At 39.9% G+C, this 17653-nt stretch overlaps 2 protein-coding genes across 3 annotated transcripts; both read right to left on the bottom strand.

The window, feature by feature from the left end:
* Positions 1 to 332: 332 nt before the first annotated feature.
* On the bottom strand, positions 333 to 7335 carry sncgb (synuclein, gamma b (breast cancer-specific protein 1)). The gene is made up of 5 exons (XM_087784205.1): positions 7088 to 7335; positions 4647 to 4688; positions 4449 to 4576; positions 2725 to 2766; positions 333 to 1658 (listed from the first exon to the last, which is right to left on the bottom strand). Exons 1-5 carry the CDS (start codon positions 7206 to 7208, stop codon positions 1650 to 1652), a joined length of 342 nt encoding a protein of 113 aa, XP_087640331.1. The 5' UTR covers positions 7209 to 7335; the 3' UTR covers positions 333 to 1649.
* Positions 7336 to 8453: 1118 nt separating this feature from the next.
* ldb3b (LIM domain binding 3b) lies at positions 8454 to 17370 on the bottom strand. Of its 2 annotated transcripts, XM_087784202.1 has the most exons (9): positions 17095 to 17370; positions 13945 to 14096; positions 13639 to 13714; positions 12393 to 12415; positions 11273 to 11470; positions 11014 to 11037; positions 9753 to 9919; positions 9630 to 9666; positions 8454 to 8981 (listed from the first exon to the last, which is right to left on the bottom strand). In XM_087784202.1, exons 1-9 carry the CDS (start codon positions 17188 to 17190, stop codon positions 8888 to 8890), a joined length of 867 nt encoding a protein of 288 aa, XP_087640328.1. In that variant the 5' UTR covers positions 17191 to 17370; the 3' UTR covers positions 8454 to 8887. The 2 variants fall into 2 exon arrangements, with proteins under 2 accessions (XP_087640328.1, XP_087640329.1); XM_087784203.1 differs by lacking the exon at positions 11014 to 11037.
* Positions 17371 to 17653: the final 283 nt, after the last annotated feature.

Genomic DNA, 17653 nt, shown 5'->3' with positions numbered 1-17653 from the left:
TGGAATGATAGAGTTGGGACGAGCCTGTGTCTATACGCACGGAAATGCCCCCTGCTGGTCACACTTGGTAACAGTTTAGGAAATTTACACAGAGGTTGTTTGAGAACTTAAAATTGTCCATAGGTATGAGAGTGTGTGTGAATGGTTGTCTGTCTTTTTGTGCCCTGCGATAGACTGGCGTCCTGTCCAGGGTGTCCCCTCCCTTTCGCCCAATGAAAACTGGGATAGGCTCCAGTCTCCCCGCAACCCCGGTAAGGGATAAAGTGGTAGAAAATGAATGAATGAATGAATGAATGAATGAACTGGATTATAAATGATGCCACAAGACAGACTGACTTTCAACCAAACCTTTTAATTACACTGCTATAGTTTATAAAATCAGCTTCAACTTAAAAATGTTCTGTTGTGTGTGTCTGTGAGTGTGTTTGGTGTGAGAGCGGGAGAATAAATATAAGTGTGTGTGGTGTGAGTTTGATTGCTTGGTAAGGCAACATGCAGTCAACGGGTCCCATTGGCCTCAAAATTAAAAACACACAATCCTGCTCCGGGAACCAACACACATACACTTTGCTGGCTAATCCTGTTCAAAGTCAACACACGCAAACACCAGCGCCTCCCGACACACACACTTCGCAGGCAGCCACCGTGTGTGATCAAAGACGTATCATCAAAGACATCCCATAATAAACAGATACAGTCGGTGCTTATCTTAAATCCTTGAATTGCATCACCATCATCTCTATGCCATGCAAGGCGAGTACACAAACACTGTAAAGCTGCGACACCATTACAACACTGACTTGTTAGCGCTTCCTTTGAAGTTATACTTTTGCATTTCAGACAATTGCACAAAGCTCAAATAAAAAGAAAAACTTGGACTTTTTTTTCCATGTTGAGAGAATAGATTACAGTCTTTAATATGCAGTTTGTCTCAACAAGACTTGTGTATTCTCAAAGTGCTTCTTAACCAATCACCCTGACCTTCAGACTTTGATCCCTTAATCTCGAGTATCGTCGGCCTGATGTTCTGATTCGTTGAAACTGGAAGAAACACAAATATTTCCCACCAAAAACACACTTAGCTTACTTTTGCAACGTGACACACTGAAGCTGTAAAAAGCTACACACACACTCAGCTGCTACTCTACAGAAACACACAACGTTCTACTTGCTCATGCAGTCTAGAGTGGCAAACCTACGACAGTGCAAACAACAACAGTCTTCAACTCATTGGCTTCACTCTCACTTTTTTTTCCCCAACATGCTTCAAACACACACACACACATGTCTTTGGTCACACACTGGTGTGTCTCTGCTGGTGTTGGCGCGGCGTGTCTGTGTGTGTGTGTCATTGGTGTGCAGGATGAAGGTGTGGGGGCAGTAACAACACTGGGGGGTATCTCAGGACGACACGAACACTCGGGAGCAGAAGACAGGCAGTGGAGGAGGAGGAAGAAGAAGAAGAAGAAGAAGCTACAGGCTGCGGGGGGAAGTAAGAGGGGTGCGACAGGAAGTGGAGGTGCAGCATCCGGTAGAGTCCGTTTTAGTTTTGAAAGTCACAAAAAATATGTTCTGGTGTGTTGAACAGCGAAGAAGAACGGGAGCTGCAGCAGACGACTGGAGATGACGGTGGCAGGTTCTCATGGCAGCTAGTAACCCTGGAGGAAGAGGAAGCAGATCTAGTTTCTCCTGCTCTCAGTGAAGAGTCAGATCATGAGTCACAGATGGTCACGTGACTTTGATTTGATCTTATCTTTCTTTCATTCCCAGAAAAAGGCACATTAGTGTTCTTTCAGAGATGTCAAGTTTCTCTTAAGCTTCCTAGTTTGGATATGCTAGCTGTAAATGGCTCCACCAAAGTATGTTTATAAATATTTAAATGTTATTTTTTAGCTGTTTATCACATGAGTAAAAAGAAAAGCACTATGTGAAGGTGCTAAGTTTCGATGCTAATAGCTAAATAATAAAACACTTTTCTTCTCTGTCCTTGAAGAAGTTTTCAGTTCGTGTTAAATCGGTTCAATTCTAAGTTGTGTTACTCTTAGTATGACGTCACTGTTCGAATGCGTCTGTAGAAGCTAGTTTCTGGCTCCCCCAAGTGTCAGAATAGTGTAATTGCATTTACTTTTGTTTACCATAGGGTCTTTTTTTTATTTTAAAGATTTTCTTGGCATTTTCTCAGTACTTCATATGCAAACACTGTCTCTGACCCTCTAATGTGAAACAGTTTGGTGGTCACATGACACTCACCACCTTTCTAGGCAGGTTGTCCACACAAAGTTGTAAAGCTTATCATTCAAATAATAGCTGGAGTTCTTCTGTGAGTCATAAATCAAAATTAAACCATCATTATAGGGAAAAAAGGAAATCACGCGAATTTAAAAAATGTTGCATATTGCTGCTTTAATATGGTATTAAAATAATCTAAGAAACAAACAATCTAAGGAACAAAGCATATTGTTATCACTTCTCACGGGCTGTCAAAGACCGGCTTTTAGACCACCAGTCCTGCTCACACTAATAGTACCAGACGGGTATTTGGCCATCATTGACATTATTAGATTGTCTGTGTTTTTGTACATTATTGTGTTTTTTCTTTATTTGTATGTAAGTAAGTAAGTAAGTAATTTGTATTTATAGAGCGCTTTTCCAGACCAGGCTCACATTAATCACATTAACATAAAGGGAAAATAAATGTAAAATATCTTAAACAAACAAACATACCTCTCCTCCTTCGCCGCCTTGCTCCATCCCTCCATACTCCCCCTGCAGGCGAGAGCACAGAATGACGCACACCAACATGGTGAAGATGAAGATGCAGCTTTCATGCCTGAACTGACCAGTAAACTGTGGCCGTAAGTGACGTCATGACTCATGACTCCTTCATCTATCTTTGATCTTTGTCAACATATCTTAGAGAGTTTCCATCATGTTTTGTTAGCAGAAGCTTCTTGAGAGGCAGCAGCAGGAGAAGGTTAGCAAAGATGTTGATGGAGATGCTAGTTAGCAGGAGAGGAACAGCAGCCACTAGTTTAGATTAGAAACATAACCACAAACATGTTCTTGTTGACCTGCTTTTATAAAATGGAAATGTTCATGTGACCTTTGAGAGGATAGTTAGCTAGAAGGGTCAGCAGCCAGCTTTACTGCGATGACTATGCTAACAGGTGTTAGCACTGCTGTGAAACGTAGCAGGTGTCAGTGTGTGTGTGTCATTGAAATAACTACATGTTACATTTCAATTGAACTTTTTATTTATAAATACATCATGCTTGGTCAAAGGTTTTTCAAATTTACTAATCTAATGTTTTACTTGTGAAGGAGTATTATTAACTGTTGAGTTTCATTTAATAACTTAAGTTTGCCACAGCTATATATTTTTATTTATCAACCACAATTATATCACCATCCAAACACAATTTGAACCAGTTATTGAATTGCTCTTATTAAGGTCTGTACGATAAACCTTAAATATGTGTCGGCAAAACGATCAAGTGAGTGACTAAAGTGTTGTTTAGGCTCATGTCACCACTTTTATACATTTGAAATGTATACCTCATTATATTGAACCCAGAATAAAAATACTTATTTACCTTTAAGTAAAATTAAAATAAGTAATCATAAAATACAACTATATTTGTATTTAATACAAAATACTATATCCTTAAATTTAATCATGAAGTTAATTGGGTTCATTACATTAATTTAGATTTCAGTTTTTTAAGTAATCCAGGAGAATAAAAGCTTTTTTTCTTCCAAAGATGTCATCGTGTCAGTGAATGGTTTTAGTACAGGAAGCGTCTAACATGCAGGACATTCTGAGGCTTCAAACCAGCGATCAATCATGACTAAAACAAGCACCTCGTTTACAGACTCCTCCTGTAGCACGGGACGGCAAAACACCATTTTAAAAAAGAGAATAAACCAAGAAGAGGTTAATTTACATTTTAACTTGGACAAACACCTGATGCTGTTCTGAAAGACAAGGTCAAAGGACAGCGTGTTTTTGCCTAAATACAAAAACACACAGATATATTTGACTCCTAATTTATGTCTACCAGAACAAGAACTTGCATGAACGTCAAGCAAAATTACATTTTTTTGTTATTGTTATTATAATTATTGGTGTTCCGTCATAGATGTAATGAATAGTTTTATTTAAAAAGAAAATCATGTGATGTGATGAATAATGCTATAATCTAGTAAGAGCAACTTCCAAAATTGTTAAAAAAAAAAAGAAGAAGAAAGGAAATATAATGATTATCATTCATTTATATAGTATTTAATGGCTGAATCCGGAAAAAAATCCTTAAAAAAACGTTCCCTACTTCTGAAAAGAGACGGCCAAGTATAGAACCTTTCCAAAATGTAATCCCTCTGGTGACCAAGATAACTGTTTCACCGATCCCTGGTCTGGACTGTGGTCCACTAGGACGGCGGTGACTGACCTGACCCATGAGTCCGGTAGATGCAGCAACGTTCTCCACACCCTCCACGGTCGCCTGTGATACTTCGTTGGCTCCGGCGACCGTTGTATCTGCCACGATGTTTGTCTGATCGACGGTCCTGTTGGCCACTGGTAGACACACGGGATACGTTACACAACTGACACTCATGCACACAATTACTCACGCATAGAGTCTTACCTGTATTTACTGACGACACAACTCCCTCTTTTGTTTTATTGCCTGTGGATTAAGAAAATACATTGAATTTAATCAGTCCTTCAAACAAACATTGGGGGGGTTCAGTCAATCTTTTGTAAACGAATATTTTTTAAAACTTTGTTATATTACTTTCACAGCTCTACATGCTTTATGTTTGTTTCAATAAGTGTATAAAAAAATTGTAAAAAAAAAAATCATTTTATATACATATATATATTTCAGAGTCTGATCTTTGGTGAGAAAGTGTCGTTTGTCATGGTAACAGACAGCTCACGGGACAGAGACAGATCAAGTTATAATGACCTCACAAGCAGGAGAAAATTTAAAGAGGAATAAAATGTGTCAAGTTGTAGTTAAGCTTCTTCTAAAATGGTGCTTCAGCATCAACCATGACTCACTTAACCCGAACATCCCATTTTGATTTGAATTTTCAATAAAACTGCAGCAACATCATGAATACCTCAAAGCATCCCTCTTTAATTTGAGCAAATAGTAAAAAAAAAGAACTCTTCCCCGCCTCTGAAGAGTCTCTCCATCCACACCCCTCACACCATCCTCGACACTGTGGCCGCTCTGACACTCTCACAATGACACAGCTTCTTTGGTCCTCGGCCAGCAGGAGGCGCTCCTCCAGTGTCACGCTATCGCAAATATCCGGTCTCTTCATCATGCAGAATTCATCGTCTCCATGGAAACGTCTTTAACTATTGATGTGACTTATTTTTTAATGGTTGAGTGAGGTTTGTGTGGATGAAGGTCCTGCACAATGTGGAGAAGATGATAATCCTAAATGAAGATTAAAAAACACAACACGGATTATTCACTTATTGGTGCACTCATCATTTTAAAAATTATGATTCTATGCCGTTTTATCATTAAAGACTTTGATTATTATGGTTCTATGGGGTTTCTGGCATACTGCAATGTAAATGTCATTGATGGGATTTGCATTATTACTTAATTACTTTTTAAAATAAAAGAACATTAAATATATCCTTGAAATGTTGTCCAATTGGCCCAAGATCGGTTCAAATAAAGATTAACTTGTATGTATACATATATTGATTAAAAGAAGACAACATTTTAATTTAAGAACTGATATCTACACGTTTTCCATGTTTTCTTATAGACATATTGATAATTATGTTCTTGCATCAATAGTTATGACATTGTACTGAAAAAACTGTTATTTTAGGCATTCCATGTTTTCTTTTCAATATGTTAGTCACATGATACACAGTTACTACTTGATTTATAAATATTGTATTTAGTACAAACCTCTTCCACGCCTCTAAAAAGTCTCTTCATGTGGCTGCTCTAATTATTTTTAAATGATTGTATATTAGGCAATATTATAGACCATCTAAGGTCTGAACTTTCATGCTACGAATTGAGTCGTATATCAGTGTCGACCAGTCACTATTATAATAGTAATATATTTTATTACAAGAACCTGAGAAGAAATTAATATATTTCCAGATGCTGTCCGTTAATAATGTGTCCCTTTATTCCTTGTTACATCTTTATGAAAAAAAATACATATATACACTTTTTTTTAAATGATTATTCATGTGATTTAAAGTGGTTATATTTTTAAGAGAGAGAAGCTTCATTTGAATGCTCACCATTCACATCTAAACTGTGACATATTTACCATTTTAATGATGAATTGACAGAAGAAATGTCCTATTTCATTATTATATGCAGAAATCATGTGTTATGTTTCAAGTATTTCATAACTCTCTCAGAAATAGAAAATCAATGGTAGGCCATACAACTTAGAAATACGGTGACGTGAGAACCAAGCGTTCGCACTCGTGCCTCGACTCTTTCCTCGACTCTTTCCTCGTGTTCTAACACACAATTGTGTTCTTCTGGTAACAGGATTAGTCTTTGTCGAGCCCTCTTTCATCTTGTCACGATGTGGGTAACGGCTTAAAAGGTGTTTAGTCATCCGAGTGGTCAAATCCTGCAGCTGCAACCACGCCAGGATGGGATGGAGGGAGGGATGAAGGGAGGAGGAGGGGGATTGAACTGCTGCAGTGCTCAAGTGGTCCGCTTCCCCTCCCACTCCTTTTTTTTTGGGTGACACGAATCTACTTTTATTGTACAAATTCCTAATGGCATGGATGCCCGGTGAGTGCAGGCGGTGAAATCCAACCTGCATGACCTCCGTCCTCCTGCAGGAGGCCTGCGACTCCGGCTCAGGGTAACCTTGAGATGTGACGCAGTCTGTGAAGCTAACGGAGACTCCATCATGTGTGCACCGACCCGTTCATCATTTAAACCCCGACAAAAGTCTATCTACGATGAGCTTCAAGTGCGGTGACATCGTCATGTGGAAGTTTTTGAGATGGTCAAGCCTGCTGTCAGACCTGCACCTGCTGGTTCCTAGCTGCTAACCACTGACAGTTACCCACCTACATACATCACCCCCTCCTTGGTCTTGGCGGCTGCCTCCTCCATGCCGGCTTTGGTCTTCTCGGCGGCGGCCACCACTCCCTCCTTGGCCATGGAGAAACCCTTCATGAATACATCCATCCTGGCTGCAGCTGCTGCGACGGACTGAGTGTGGCGGGAGGAATGAAGTGAGCCGGCCCGGCAGACGACTGAGAGGACGACACAGCAGGACGGCAGCAGCGAGACTGAGAGGGAGGAGGGGGAGCAAACAGCTGGTGTGGAGAGACGTGGGATGCTGCAGCAATTTCAAAGAGGCTGCAGCCCCGCCTCTTTAACCCTCCGCCTCTCATCCCACTCTCTACCCAATGACTCCCACCGCCGGCGTCATCCATGTTTGAGAGCCTCCCCCCTCCCCACTCCCACCTCCTCCAGATCACGGAGATGCTTTTCATGTGGAAGATCCGTGGTGTGTGAGAAGGCGTTACAGTAGATCATGGTCTCCTGCAGATGTGGCCCACGTACACACACACACATGTGGGTCGGGTCGCACAAGACTGTTACGTAAGCAGCCGTGATGGAGCTCACAGGCTTTTGACATTTATCTCCAGTGTTCTCACACGGAGACATTTAAACGCTGTGTGAACGATGATGAAAATAGTCATAGAAGCGTGAGAAAAATGATGACACTACAACATGTGACGCTGAAACATTAGGAGCGTGTATTGGTAGTGGAGATATAATATATATTGTCCTCCTAATTGTTTCTTTAGCTGCTGAGAATGTGAAACTGCAGCCATCTAGTGGCCGGACGGTAAATTGCAACACAGAAATTAAGTAATTTTTATTTGTATAGCGCTTTTCCAGACCAGGGTCACAAAGGGTTTAAACAATCAAAACAATATTCAATAAAGTATATACTTTAAAGGGCAAGATAAAACTGATAACACAACAGGAGTTCCAGAAAATCAAGGAAAAGCCTGAACAAATAAAAATGTCTTAAGATATTTCTTTAAGGAGTCAGTAGATCATCAAACACAGAGAGAGAGGAAGATCGTTCCGAAGCTGAGGAGCAACAGTCTGGAAGGATTTCTCTCCTCTGGTCCTGAACCATGTGCTACCCGTGAATATTTAATTAATTGTTAATTAATGATGGAAAATAAAAACAAAAACGAATTATATTATTTTACACATACCTTATTGAAATATAAACAATAAAGAACTTGTTGTGTGACTTTAAACGCTAAAACCCCAAAAGTGGATCAGTTCATAATATTAATAATAATAATATTATTTATAAGCATCTAACCTTTAATAAAACATGTGATCCATCTTCAGCCAAGACAGTAGGATATCTTTGACAACTGGTAGCATCAGAGATCAGGAGGGTTTTGTAGTTTAAAGAAAACATTTATTCACATTAACATCTGTTCATTTTGAGTGCATTTGTTTTGTACATATTTGTGCATGTAGTTACATCTTTGTCCTTCCGACAGAAGTTACAATTAGTGTGTGATTGATACTTTATTAATACTGGGGACAAAAGTATTCCTGCACTTCACTCAGATCCATATTTTTTTTATACAATTTCCCTTTCGTTTCTGAGGCAGAACCCAAACAAAGAAGTAAACACATGTGAGTTCAGGTCTGAGCAGCAGACAGGTACAGTCGACCGGTAATAACAAGCATATGAACATAGAAAGCCTCTTCACACAATAAACACTTAATGTCTCACGTTCTAAACTATGGTGCTCCGCTCTCCTCCCGTCATTTATCCCTTCTTCCTGTTCCCTCCCGTGCTTTTGTCCATGTCAGCTCTCTCACTACTGGATGTTGAGGATCTGTGCTGACAGCCCGTTGTGCCAGTTCTTCAGCTTGGCAAAGCGAGGACCTCTGACCTCGGACTCAAACTTCTCCCTGAAGGTGGGAAAGAAAACATAAAGTGAAATGAGAGGTACTGATGACACCTTAGGATGCATTGTTTTTTTGAGGTCACCAGATGGCGCTCTCGTCCAAAAAAATGAAGAGAGGTTCCATTTAAAAATAGTCACTCAAAGCCAACGCTCTACGAACAATATTTTAGTTCATTTGTTGTAACACAACAGCAAAAGTATATAGAGCAGAACAAACAATATTGCTGCCTCTTCTTGAGATTTTATCATTTCCATACTGAAATATATTATCATTTATGGTTAACCTCTATAAAGTATTTATACTTCTAGTGACAGTTTTTACAGAACACGTGGCCGGGTAGAATACATTCTTATTTATAAATATATTTTTAATCTTAGGTTTCGTCTTAGATATAATTGGTGGATTCAAATAAGGACTTTCTGTCTCCTACGTGCATGATAAAGCACTTGAACTTCTCATGTGTCATTGCTGACCCTGTCATGGACTTTCAGTCCCAGTGACAGATGTTATAGTGAGGATAGATGATTGACCTCCACAAATGTATTAAGTGAACGCACCAGTGATTTATTTAAGGGAAACCTCATGTTGAATTGATTTTAATTTGAGTCTGAAACCAGCTTCTTGAAGTTTTCCCTCAATGTATGCTCTCACCTCGACCTCTGAAGAGCCTCCTCGTCTGGATCTTGCACTACTCGGGGAAAAATGAAAGTAGGAATTCAATCGTAATATGACGGTCCGTTCGACTCAAATAGCACCAGGGGAACTTATACTGACGGTATTCGGTGCCGGTGATGTGGGCCAGCATCCTGAAGCTTTTGGACTGCAGGTTGGCGGCGCGGCGTGCCCACTCACTCATGTCCTGGGAGGACTCTAAGGGCCGGATCACGGCCTGGTACACCGGGGAGGCGCAGTCCACCACAGGGTCCTTAATGGGCAACACACTGCACACCAGAGAGGAAGTTAGAAACGCTGACGGCTTCCCTGAAACATGATGTCGGATCGATGGCGATCAGAAATCATGTTTCTGATGTGCCCCGACGGGTCGACACCGTTCAGGTTCAACAGTCGAGGAATGTTTAGATGATGTTAGAGGAGTGAGTTGGTCGTGATTCCTGCAGATTAAAAGAAATACTCAGAACATTCGCAGTCGGATAAAATCTCTTTATGAGATTCTATCGTCTTCTTCTTTTTCAGAGCACGACTGAAAACAGAACTTGAAGTCAAACACCGGATTAGAATGATTGGAAGCGATTCCTGTTTATTTATATTAAAACTATTCATATCTTTAATTTCCCAGGCATTCTTTGTTACAAGTTACTTGATTCACTTTTATTAGGATGAACCCGTTATTGAAATAATCTATAAATCTAATGTCTTCTATAAATATGTTAAATGTTTTGTTCACAAATTATTAAAAGTGAATCATAACATTGTAAATCAAAACTATTAAAGACAGTTTGATCATTTGAATAATACTATACAATTACAGTATTATTGTTACTAATTATTACATTGATGTTACATTTCTATATAGTAATCTTTGGTCATAATTATTTTCTCCCAATGTTTTTTTAAATGACACCAAAAATAAAAGCATTTCTCCATCTGTTGTAAAGAATATACATTTCTACCAATATAGATATCCAAATTCTCTTGACTTAAAGTATACTTATTCAATTTGACTACAATAACTTTTCCTTTATTCATACATATTCTGTAATTACAGCTTTCTCTTTAATGGCTTTTAAAAAAAAAAATCTTCTTCAAATGAATTTTCTTTTTTCCCAAAAATATGATTCAGGCAAATTAAATGATTCCACACTTGTGAATGCACCATCAGTGTAAGATGTTTTAGCATTTAGCATATGGAGACAGTTTAGTAAAATAGTATCTTTGCGGATTGGGATCAAGAGGAGGATAAGATTATAATGTTCACAACACAGACAGTTCCTCCAGGGAAACACAAGTGGGGAAGATGATTGAAGCAACACACAAGCGGTCGTCCAGCCAGGATGAGAAGCAACGCTGTACTTACGCCAATGGGGAGCCGGCCTCCTCACTGAGGTCACAGTCGGGTGGTAGGATGGGGGGGAGGATGAGTTGAGGGTGGTGGCAGGTTGGTGGAATGGGCAAAGGAAAGTGGATGAAAAGCATAGAGGAGAGCAATGACAGGACATAGACAACAGGGATCAGCCTGGGCACTACTACTGGGACTACAGTATCTACCTGACTAGCTAGTCACTAACTACCAATACAACCAGACCAGGAGACGTATTCAGGGCGTCTGACCTTACCTTTCGTGACCTTTGGCCTGCGACTGGCCTGCAATAGCGTCCATGATAGCATCCTGTGAGTACATGCTAATGGGCGTGTTGTATTGGGCATGAACGATGGTGGCCTTGCCCCCTGGACCCCTGACTTCAATGGGCTTGTGGGTTGACAGGGCCGAGTCTTTCAGAGCGATGGGGTTGAAGCTGGGGGTGTACTCCAAACTGCCAAGTGAAGGAGGTGAAGGTGAGGTCAACAGTTAGCCAGGGCAAAGGGTGGGGGGGATTTATTAACATGCAAGAGAAGAAGGAAGGACGTTTGCACCACAACCCAAGAGGAAGAGACATGCCATGATCAAACCGGAAGACTCATGCCAACTATAAATTATTGCAGCGACCAGCTGACTGGTACTAACATTATGACCAAATGTTCTACCTGCTATTTCTCGTCTGAGGTGAGGACGACATTGCAAAAGTTTTGCAAGACAAAAGTCAGTAGTATGTAGCAATAACGATACATGCAAGAGTTTGATCGGACTAGAAGATCTGTCCACTGCCCAGTGGTTCAGTTGCAAAGGCAGGACACAGAGGTCAGAATTTACAGCCTGACTAACATGTAAACAAATATTTGAACTTTTTAACACCTTTCATTGCTCTTATTTCTAGTGGGAACATATTTTGGCGGGTACACATGGTGGTTAAAAAGTGCTTGGTTTGGATCCTACTTGAGGCAACTCAGTCTTTTCATATTCCCTGTTCTTGGCACTCCGGTTTCCTCCCAGAGACCAAAACACGCTGAGGTTTTAAAGACTTTTCTAAATTTTCCATAGATGGTGTTGTCTTGTCTTATGGCTGATCAATAAATAAAATGATGGCATCTGAATTGAAAACACAAGCATACTTCATACAAGCATATACAACTAATAACGAAACATTTGAACAAATCTTTGCGAATAAAACAAAAATCTGTTTGTTTTCATGCAAGAAAAAGAAAAAAACATGAACTAAAGTTACACGATCGATCAAATGAAACCAACAATCGATGATTGTTTTTCTAGCTATAACCCAAACACGGTCACTTCAACACAACTCTCACGAGTCATACGTCATGCTCGTAACTTATCGGTGAACTTCTGTGGGTACTGACTTTGCAGCTGTGTTTGCAATGACCTGAAACAGAGAGGAAGGAAAAGGGAGGAGTGAGTGACGGGAGGTGTTTGAGTCAACACCGTGTTGTTGTGAAGGAAACAATCGAGCTTTAGCCGGATGCTAAGTTTGGCCTCATTTATCTTCGGCTGGATATTTCCGACTTCCGTTGCATCATCGGCGGGGACTGACAGGAGCAGCCGGCGGGGGGGGGGGTGGGGAGTGGGTGCTGGGAGTTATACTGGAATGCCAGCCCTGGATCCAGGTTAAGGGAAACAATGTGCAAGAGTGGAACGTGCTGCTCGACACACGTGAGGTGGAAGCTGTTGAAGGGACGTCAAGGGGATTCAGAGTGTTCTATAAAAGTGAGCGACAGCTGCCAGTGAGTCGGTGGAATCAGACGGTGAGGTGGAGTGTGTTCTTTGACACATGACTTATCAGTACCGTGCAACGGCTCACACCTTCCCCCGGAGAGGAAACCTATTAGCAGCTTCTGATAGCAGCGTTGGTAGATTGACGATGTCCTTGAGAGCGAAGAAGGTCGCCTCAAACCTGCTTTTACTATTGTTGTTACGGCAATAATTCAAATGATCGTGATTGAGAAGATTCTTTTTGGTCATTTTTATCTTTACAGAGTAAGATAAGATACAGGTTTGCTCATATTTTCAACTGTATTTGACTCCTCTTTGAGGCGAAGCCAAAGGTCTCCTGCTTCTATTACCCAGTATGCTGATGGGTTTGCTCCAGAAATAGCCTCACGTGGCATAAAAGCTGCAGGAAGTTCTGAGTATTCTTGTTCAGGATAAACATAAGGTGCTTCACTCTCTGAGGTTTATTGGAATTATTCTGGGTTAGTTGACGTCACGGACATACCCCACCGGTGAGAATCCCTTGGTGGACCCATCTTCTAACTTTCCCTGCATCAGCATCATCTCTTTCACGGTTTCGCTCGAGTAAAGGCCGATGGGGGAATTGTACTGGCCCTGGTGGCTCGACGACGCTAGTGGCGTGGACGGGGTTTTGGGCGAAGCCCCTAAGTTGGAGGTCGGGGAGGAAGTGGAGAGAAAGCAATTTTGTTCGTCCTCAGAGGTCCCACAGCTGGCCTCTGTCAAACTCTGTCACGTTTGGACCCGATGGAGAAGAAATCATTGAGAAAATCAGATCCTCTTTAAGATTTTCTCTTTCGAAATTTTTCCTTCGTGTCGACATTTATGAAGTTAAACGTCTTACAGACAGTGTTTCATTACCTTCTGATGGGGGATGACGGGCAAGGGGGAGTCCATTCTTGATGTCGCTGTGGGAAGCAGTGCTGGACGTCTTGATCTGACACAAAACACGTGTTAAAAGTTAACTTTCACTGCATTACTTTACGTCTAATATTATCCCACAACATTCATTGATGTTTTTTGAAGAGCTAATATGTTGCTTAATCTTGTTATATGTAACATTATTATTCATTTCTCTGAATTCAGGGCTCTATCTAATGGACACTGGATTCTTACAGGTTCTGCTAAAAACAAGTTATATTTCTTCGTCATCTTGTTCATCCTTACTTCAGCATGGTGAGGGCCAGTTTGCTGGAGGCCGACTTGATCTTGTTCTGGGCCTCCAGGTGTGTCATCCCGTCGGTGCTGACCCCATCGATGGCTGAGATGACGTCGCCCTGGGCCAGACTCCCACCCGATGCCTTGCTGCCCGGAGTTATCTATGGAAGGAGGTCAAGAGGGCAGGTCACTTACACCACTGACACAGATTCCTCAGGTAATTTGACTGCAAACCTGACATATTTGGGTCAGGTTTGGTAAAGAATAAAAAATCTCCTACGGTTTTGGGCCTTTTTAAATAAATTAAATAAACATGATAAAGATTTTGGATAGAAAATAGGTTGAATTTTATTCAATTAAGTTTCTGTATATGTGATGAAGTTTACATTAATATTTAAAATTAAATGAACTGGATATCCACTTGTTAATTTCCCCTGGTGTTCTTAGGTCAGATAATAAATTGTGATATTATTTGTTTAGCGCTATTGTACCCTGTAAAACCTTTGACAAAATATCTTCTTATAATATATTTTCAAGACGAGAAAACACAACACATGTTTTGACAAAACTTTGATATAAATGTTTAATAAATACAACTTGGAAAAAGTAAGATTTATGTATATTACTCTGTAGGCTTCATGGGCTGCTGTGTTCTTTCCTAATTATTTTTGAAATAAATGAAGAAATACGTATTTATGTTTAACATGTTTAACGTAATATAGAATACGATATGCTCTCTCTAAGTGGGAATCATCAACTGTATATGAAGTATTTGTTATTAACCTCTTATTAAATCCATGCCATGCATGTATCAGGTTTCTTTGATAAAGTAATCAATTCTCTAGAACATAAAGATCATGTACAAATGTATTTATTTCCTTGATTCATTTCTAGTCTCTAGATAAGACTGTAGGGTTATGTTTTAGAACATTTTTCCTCACTTTTTTCATTTCAGGACCATTTATTGCCCCTCAAAAAAAGGATATAAAATGGCGTATTAGGTTCGATTTTATCACTTTTGTGACAATTTTCCGGCTTTTAACTTTGCTTGATGGCTCCTCACAACAGCCAGTGTATAAATCGTGGCCCCTGAGGAAATGTTATTGCACACCACTGCTCTAGAAGGTTTGAAACTAAATCAGTAACAATATCAGTAGTTGGATTCACAGTATGAGGTTCAGGCAACCACTTAAACACCAGTATTCAGGTTGATAAAAGTGTGCGATACGACTGGACTATGACGTTATGTTGTTTGAATGCGACTTTCTTTTGAGTAAACTCCACTGAGAGCAGGTTCCAGCGCCGCCAGGGACATACAGTAACTGGTCTAGGCTTACAGTCAACTCGTTAAAGAGTTAAAAATAAGTAAGTGTGTTGATGCCTGCTGTGATTCACCCTCTTCAAACCCTCCACAAATTCACAGAAAAACAAACACACAAACAGCTGCTGCCGACTGTCACGCTTCGACAACACCTTTCAGAATTATGTAACAAGAATGTTGTCATTTTCCCCACATTATTGTGTCAGTATGATAGAGAGTCATAATAAAAAAGATTAACTACAGACATTTAAATCAATGTTGGCATATATTTTTCACTTCTAGGTGATGAATTTGCTTCAAATATTGGCAAAATATATTCTGCAAATAATTTTCTACATACATTTCTCTGTGTTAGGAAATGCAGAATGAAATCCAAACCTCGACTGGTTACGCAATAGTTACACAGCTCCCCATATGTCAATCAAACTAAGGGGTTTTATGCTTCTTGACCCCAGTAACTCCCGAAAGTTACATGTTGGCTGAAAATGTGCACCAATAGACATTTTTAAAATGAGTGATGTCGACAGTTTTAATACTTAAACATGTGTTTTAAAAGTTATTACTCTCAATTCTGTATAAACCACACAATGATGGACTAAAGTGGCGGGAAAAGTAATACATGAATTAACTAGAGTTGATTCTTTTTTTGGGAAAATTAGCATTTTCTTGCTAAATAAATAATCAAAGTTGTGATTCCATGGTAGGTAAAGGGAAGTGGTTGCTTGTGTACATGTGTGGTAAAAACCACAGAACTGGATATTCAAAAGAAAGTATTTCACAATAATGCCACTCTAATTATACACATATATGTTTTTTTTCTGAAAAGAAAAATCACCCAAAAAAAAAACTTAAAAAAATAAAGCTTTATTTAAATGAAAGCAAGATGAAAATTCAATGTAAACCTGCATTTTCTGATGGGAAAAATAATGAAAAAATGATTTTAATAATCTTACAGCTGTTACTTTATAATCTACATCCTAAGTAAACATCGATGAGTTTTGAGGTATTTCAGCTTAAAATGTCTTTTTGTTGTCAAAATTCTATGATGAATAGTGCAAGAGAGCTTTGATTCAAATACTATTTAGACTTTTAGATTCCAAAAGTCCACAAAACACAAACAAAAAAGTTGTTAAAGAAGTTTATACCACATTCGTTTGTTGTTTTTGGACCAAAACACTGAATTCTCCACGATGTTGGAGTTTAAATGTGAAATAAATAGTGCTAAAGGTAACACAAGCCTTTCCCCAACCATTCCATCCATGATTATCTAGCTACCTCGTCTGTGATGCTATTTAAAGAAAAGCTGTAAGTACGTCAGAGGCCCCGCAGAGAGACGCCCTGTCTCTGCAACTAACTTAAAATAAAATGTAAATCAAGAAATGTTACAAAAATTGTGTTTAACTAATATCTTAGTGATTTATCTTTTACATTTTTCCAGCTTTAATTTCAAATTAATATTTGCTCCTGTAATTTATTAAATACCCTAAATAAATAGTTTATATTATTTCAAACACCTTAAAATGCATAACTATTGAAATTCCACGGGACACATTTTAGGTATGTTTGGTTAGTGTTTAGATATATACTTTTTTGTTGGTGAAAACATTTAAAAGTGCATCAATTCTAGTGTTTCTGCTCCGGCTCTGTTCTGGAAATTCTCTCCTGGGATTACAAACATGCCTCCTGGCATTAACACATACAGCATCATTACATAACCACACAAACATATCATGCACACACAGGCATGCACATAAAAAAAAATCTCATGTGTTTACATATGACCATGGTAGTGTCATGCCATCTTGTTGCTTGAATGTCAGCCCCTCTGGTGGACTCACCCTGGAGATGCTGAGTGGCATGTTGAAGTCCTTTCCTCCATGTAGCCTGAAGCCCCACGGAGCCGGGCCGTTCAGAGTTACCGTGTACGTGCTCATCTTCGCTTCAATGTCAACACTCGTCCGGCCGTGTGGACTCTTCAGTCCTGGTCCTCCCTTTGCTTCCCCTTTTTTTCCAGACCTCCTCCAACAGCTTCTGCTCACTCCCTCTGCTTCCAACACTCAGGATCAAACGCCCTGGGGTGGTGTTGGTGGCGCTAGTGGGTGGGTCAGGTGCCTCTGCAACACGCAAAAATGAAGACACACACACACACACACACACGCACGCACACGGACACACAAGTTAACACGTCTGTGAAAGATATCTCACCGAAGAGGCATCAACATATGAGAAAATCAGGGTAAAATAAAGAATATTAGAGAGGAGTTTCTTGCCTGCAGGGTTGTTGAGGGTGAGGGACAGACAGCCTAAGAATAGAAGAGCCTCAGGGAGACACAGGGCCCTGGGCCCTTATAAGGCCTGTAACAAGAAGCCCCAGAATGCTTCATTGCGGATTCACAT

Source organism: Callionymus lyra, chromosome 2, assembly GCF_982586985.1.
Source record: "Callionymus lyra chromosome 2, fCalLyr1.hap1.1, whole genome shotgun sequence".
Classification (NCBI taxonomy): Eukaryota; Metazoa; Chordata; class Actinopteri; order Syngnathiformes; family Callionymidae; genus Callionymus; species Callionymus lyra.
Note: the sequence above shows the minus strand (reverse complement) of the source record. Positions and strands in the feature narration are given on the sequence as shown.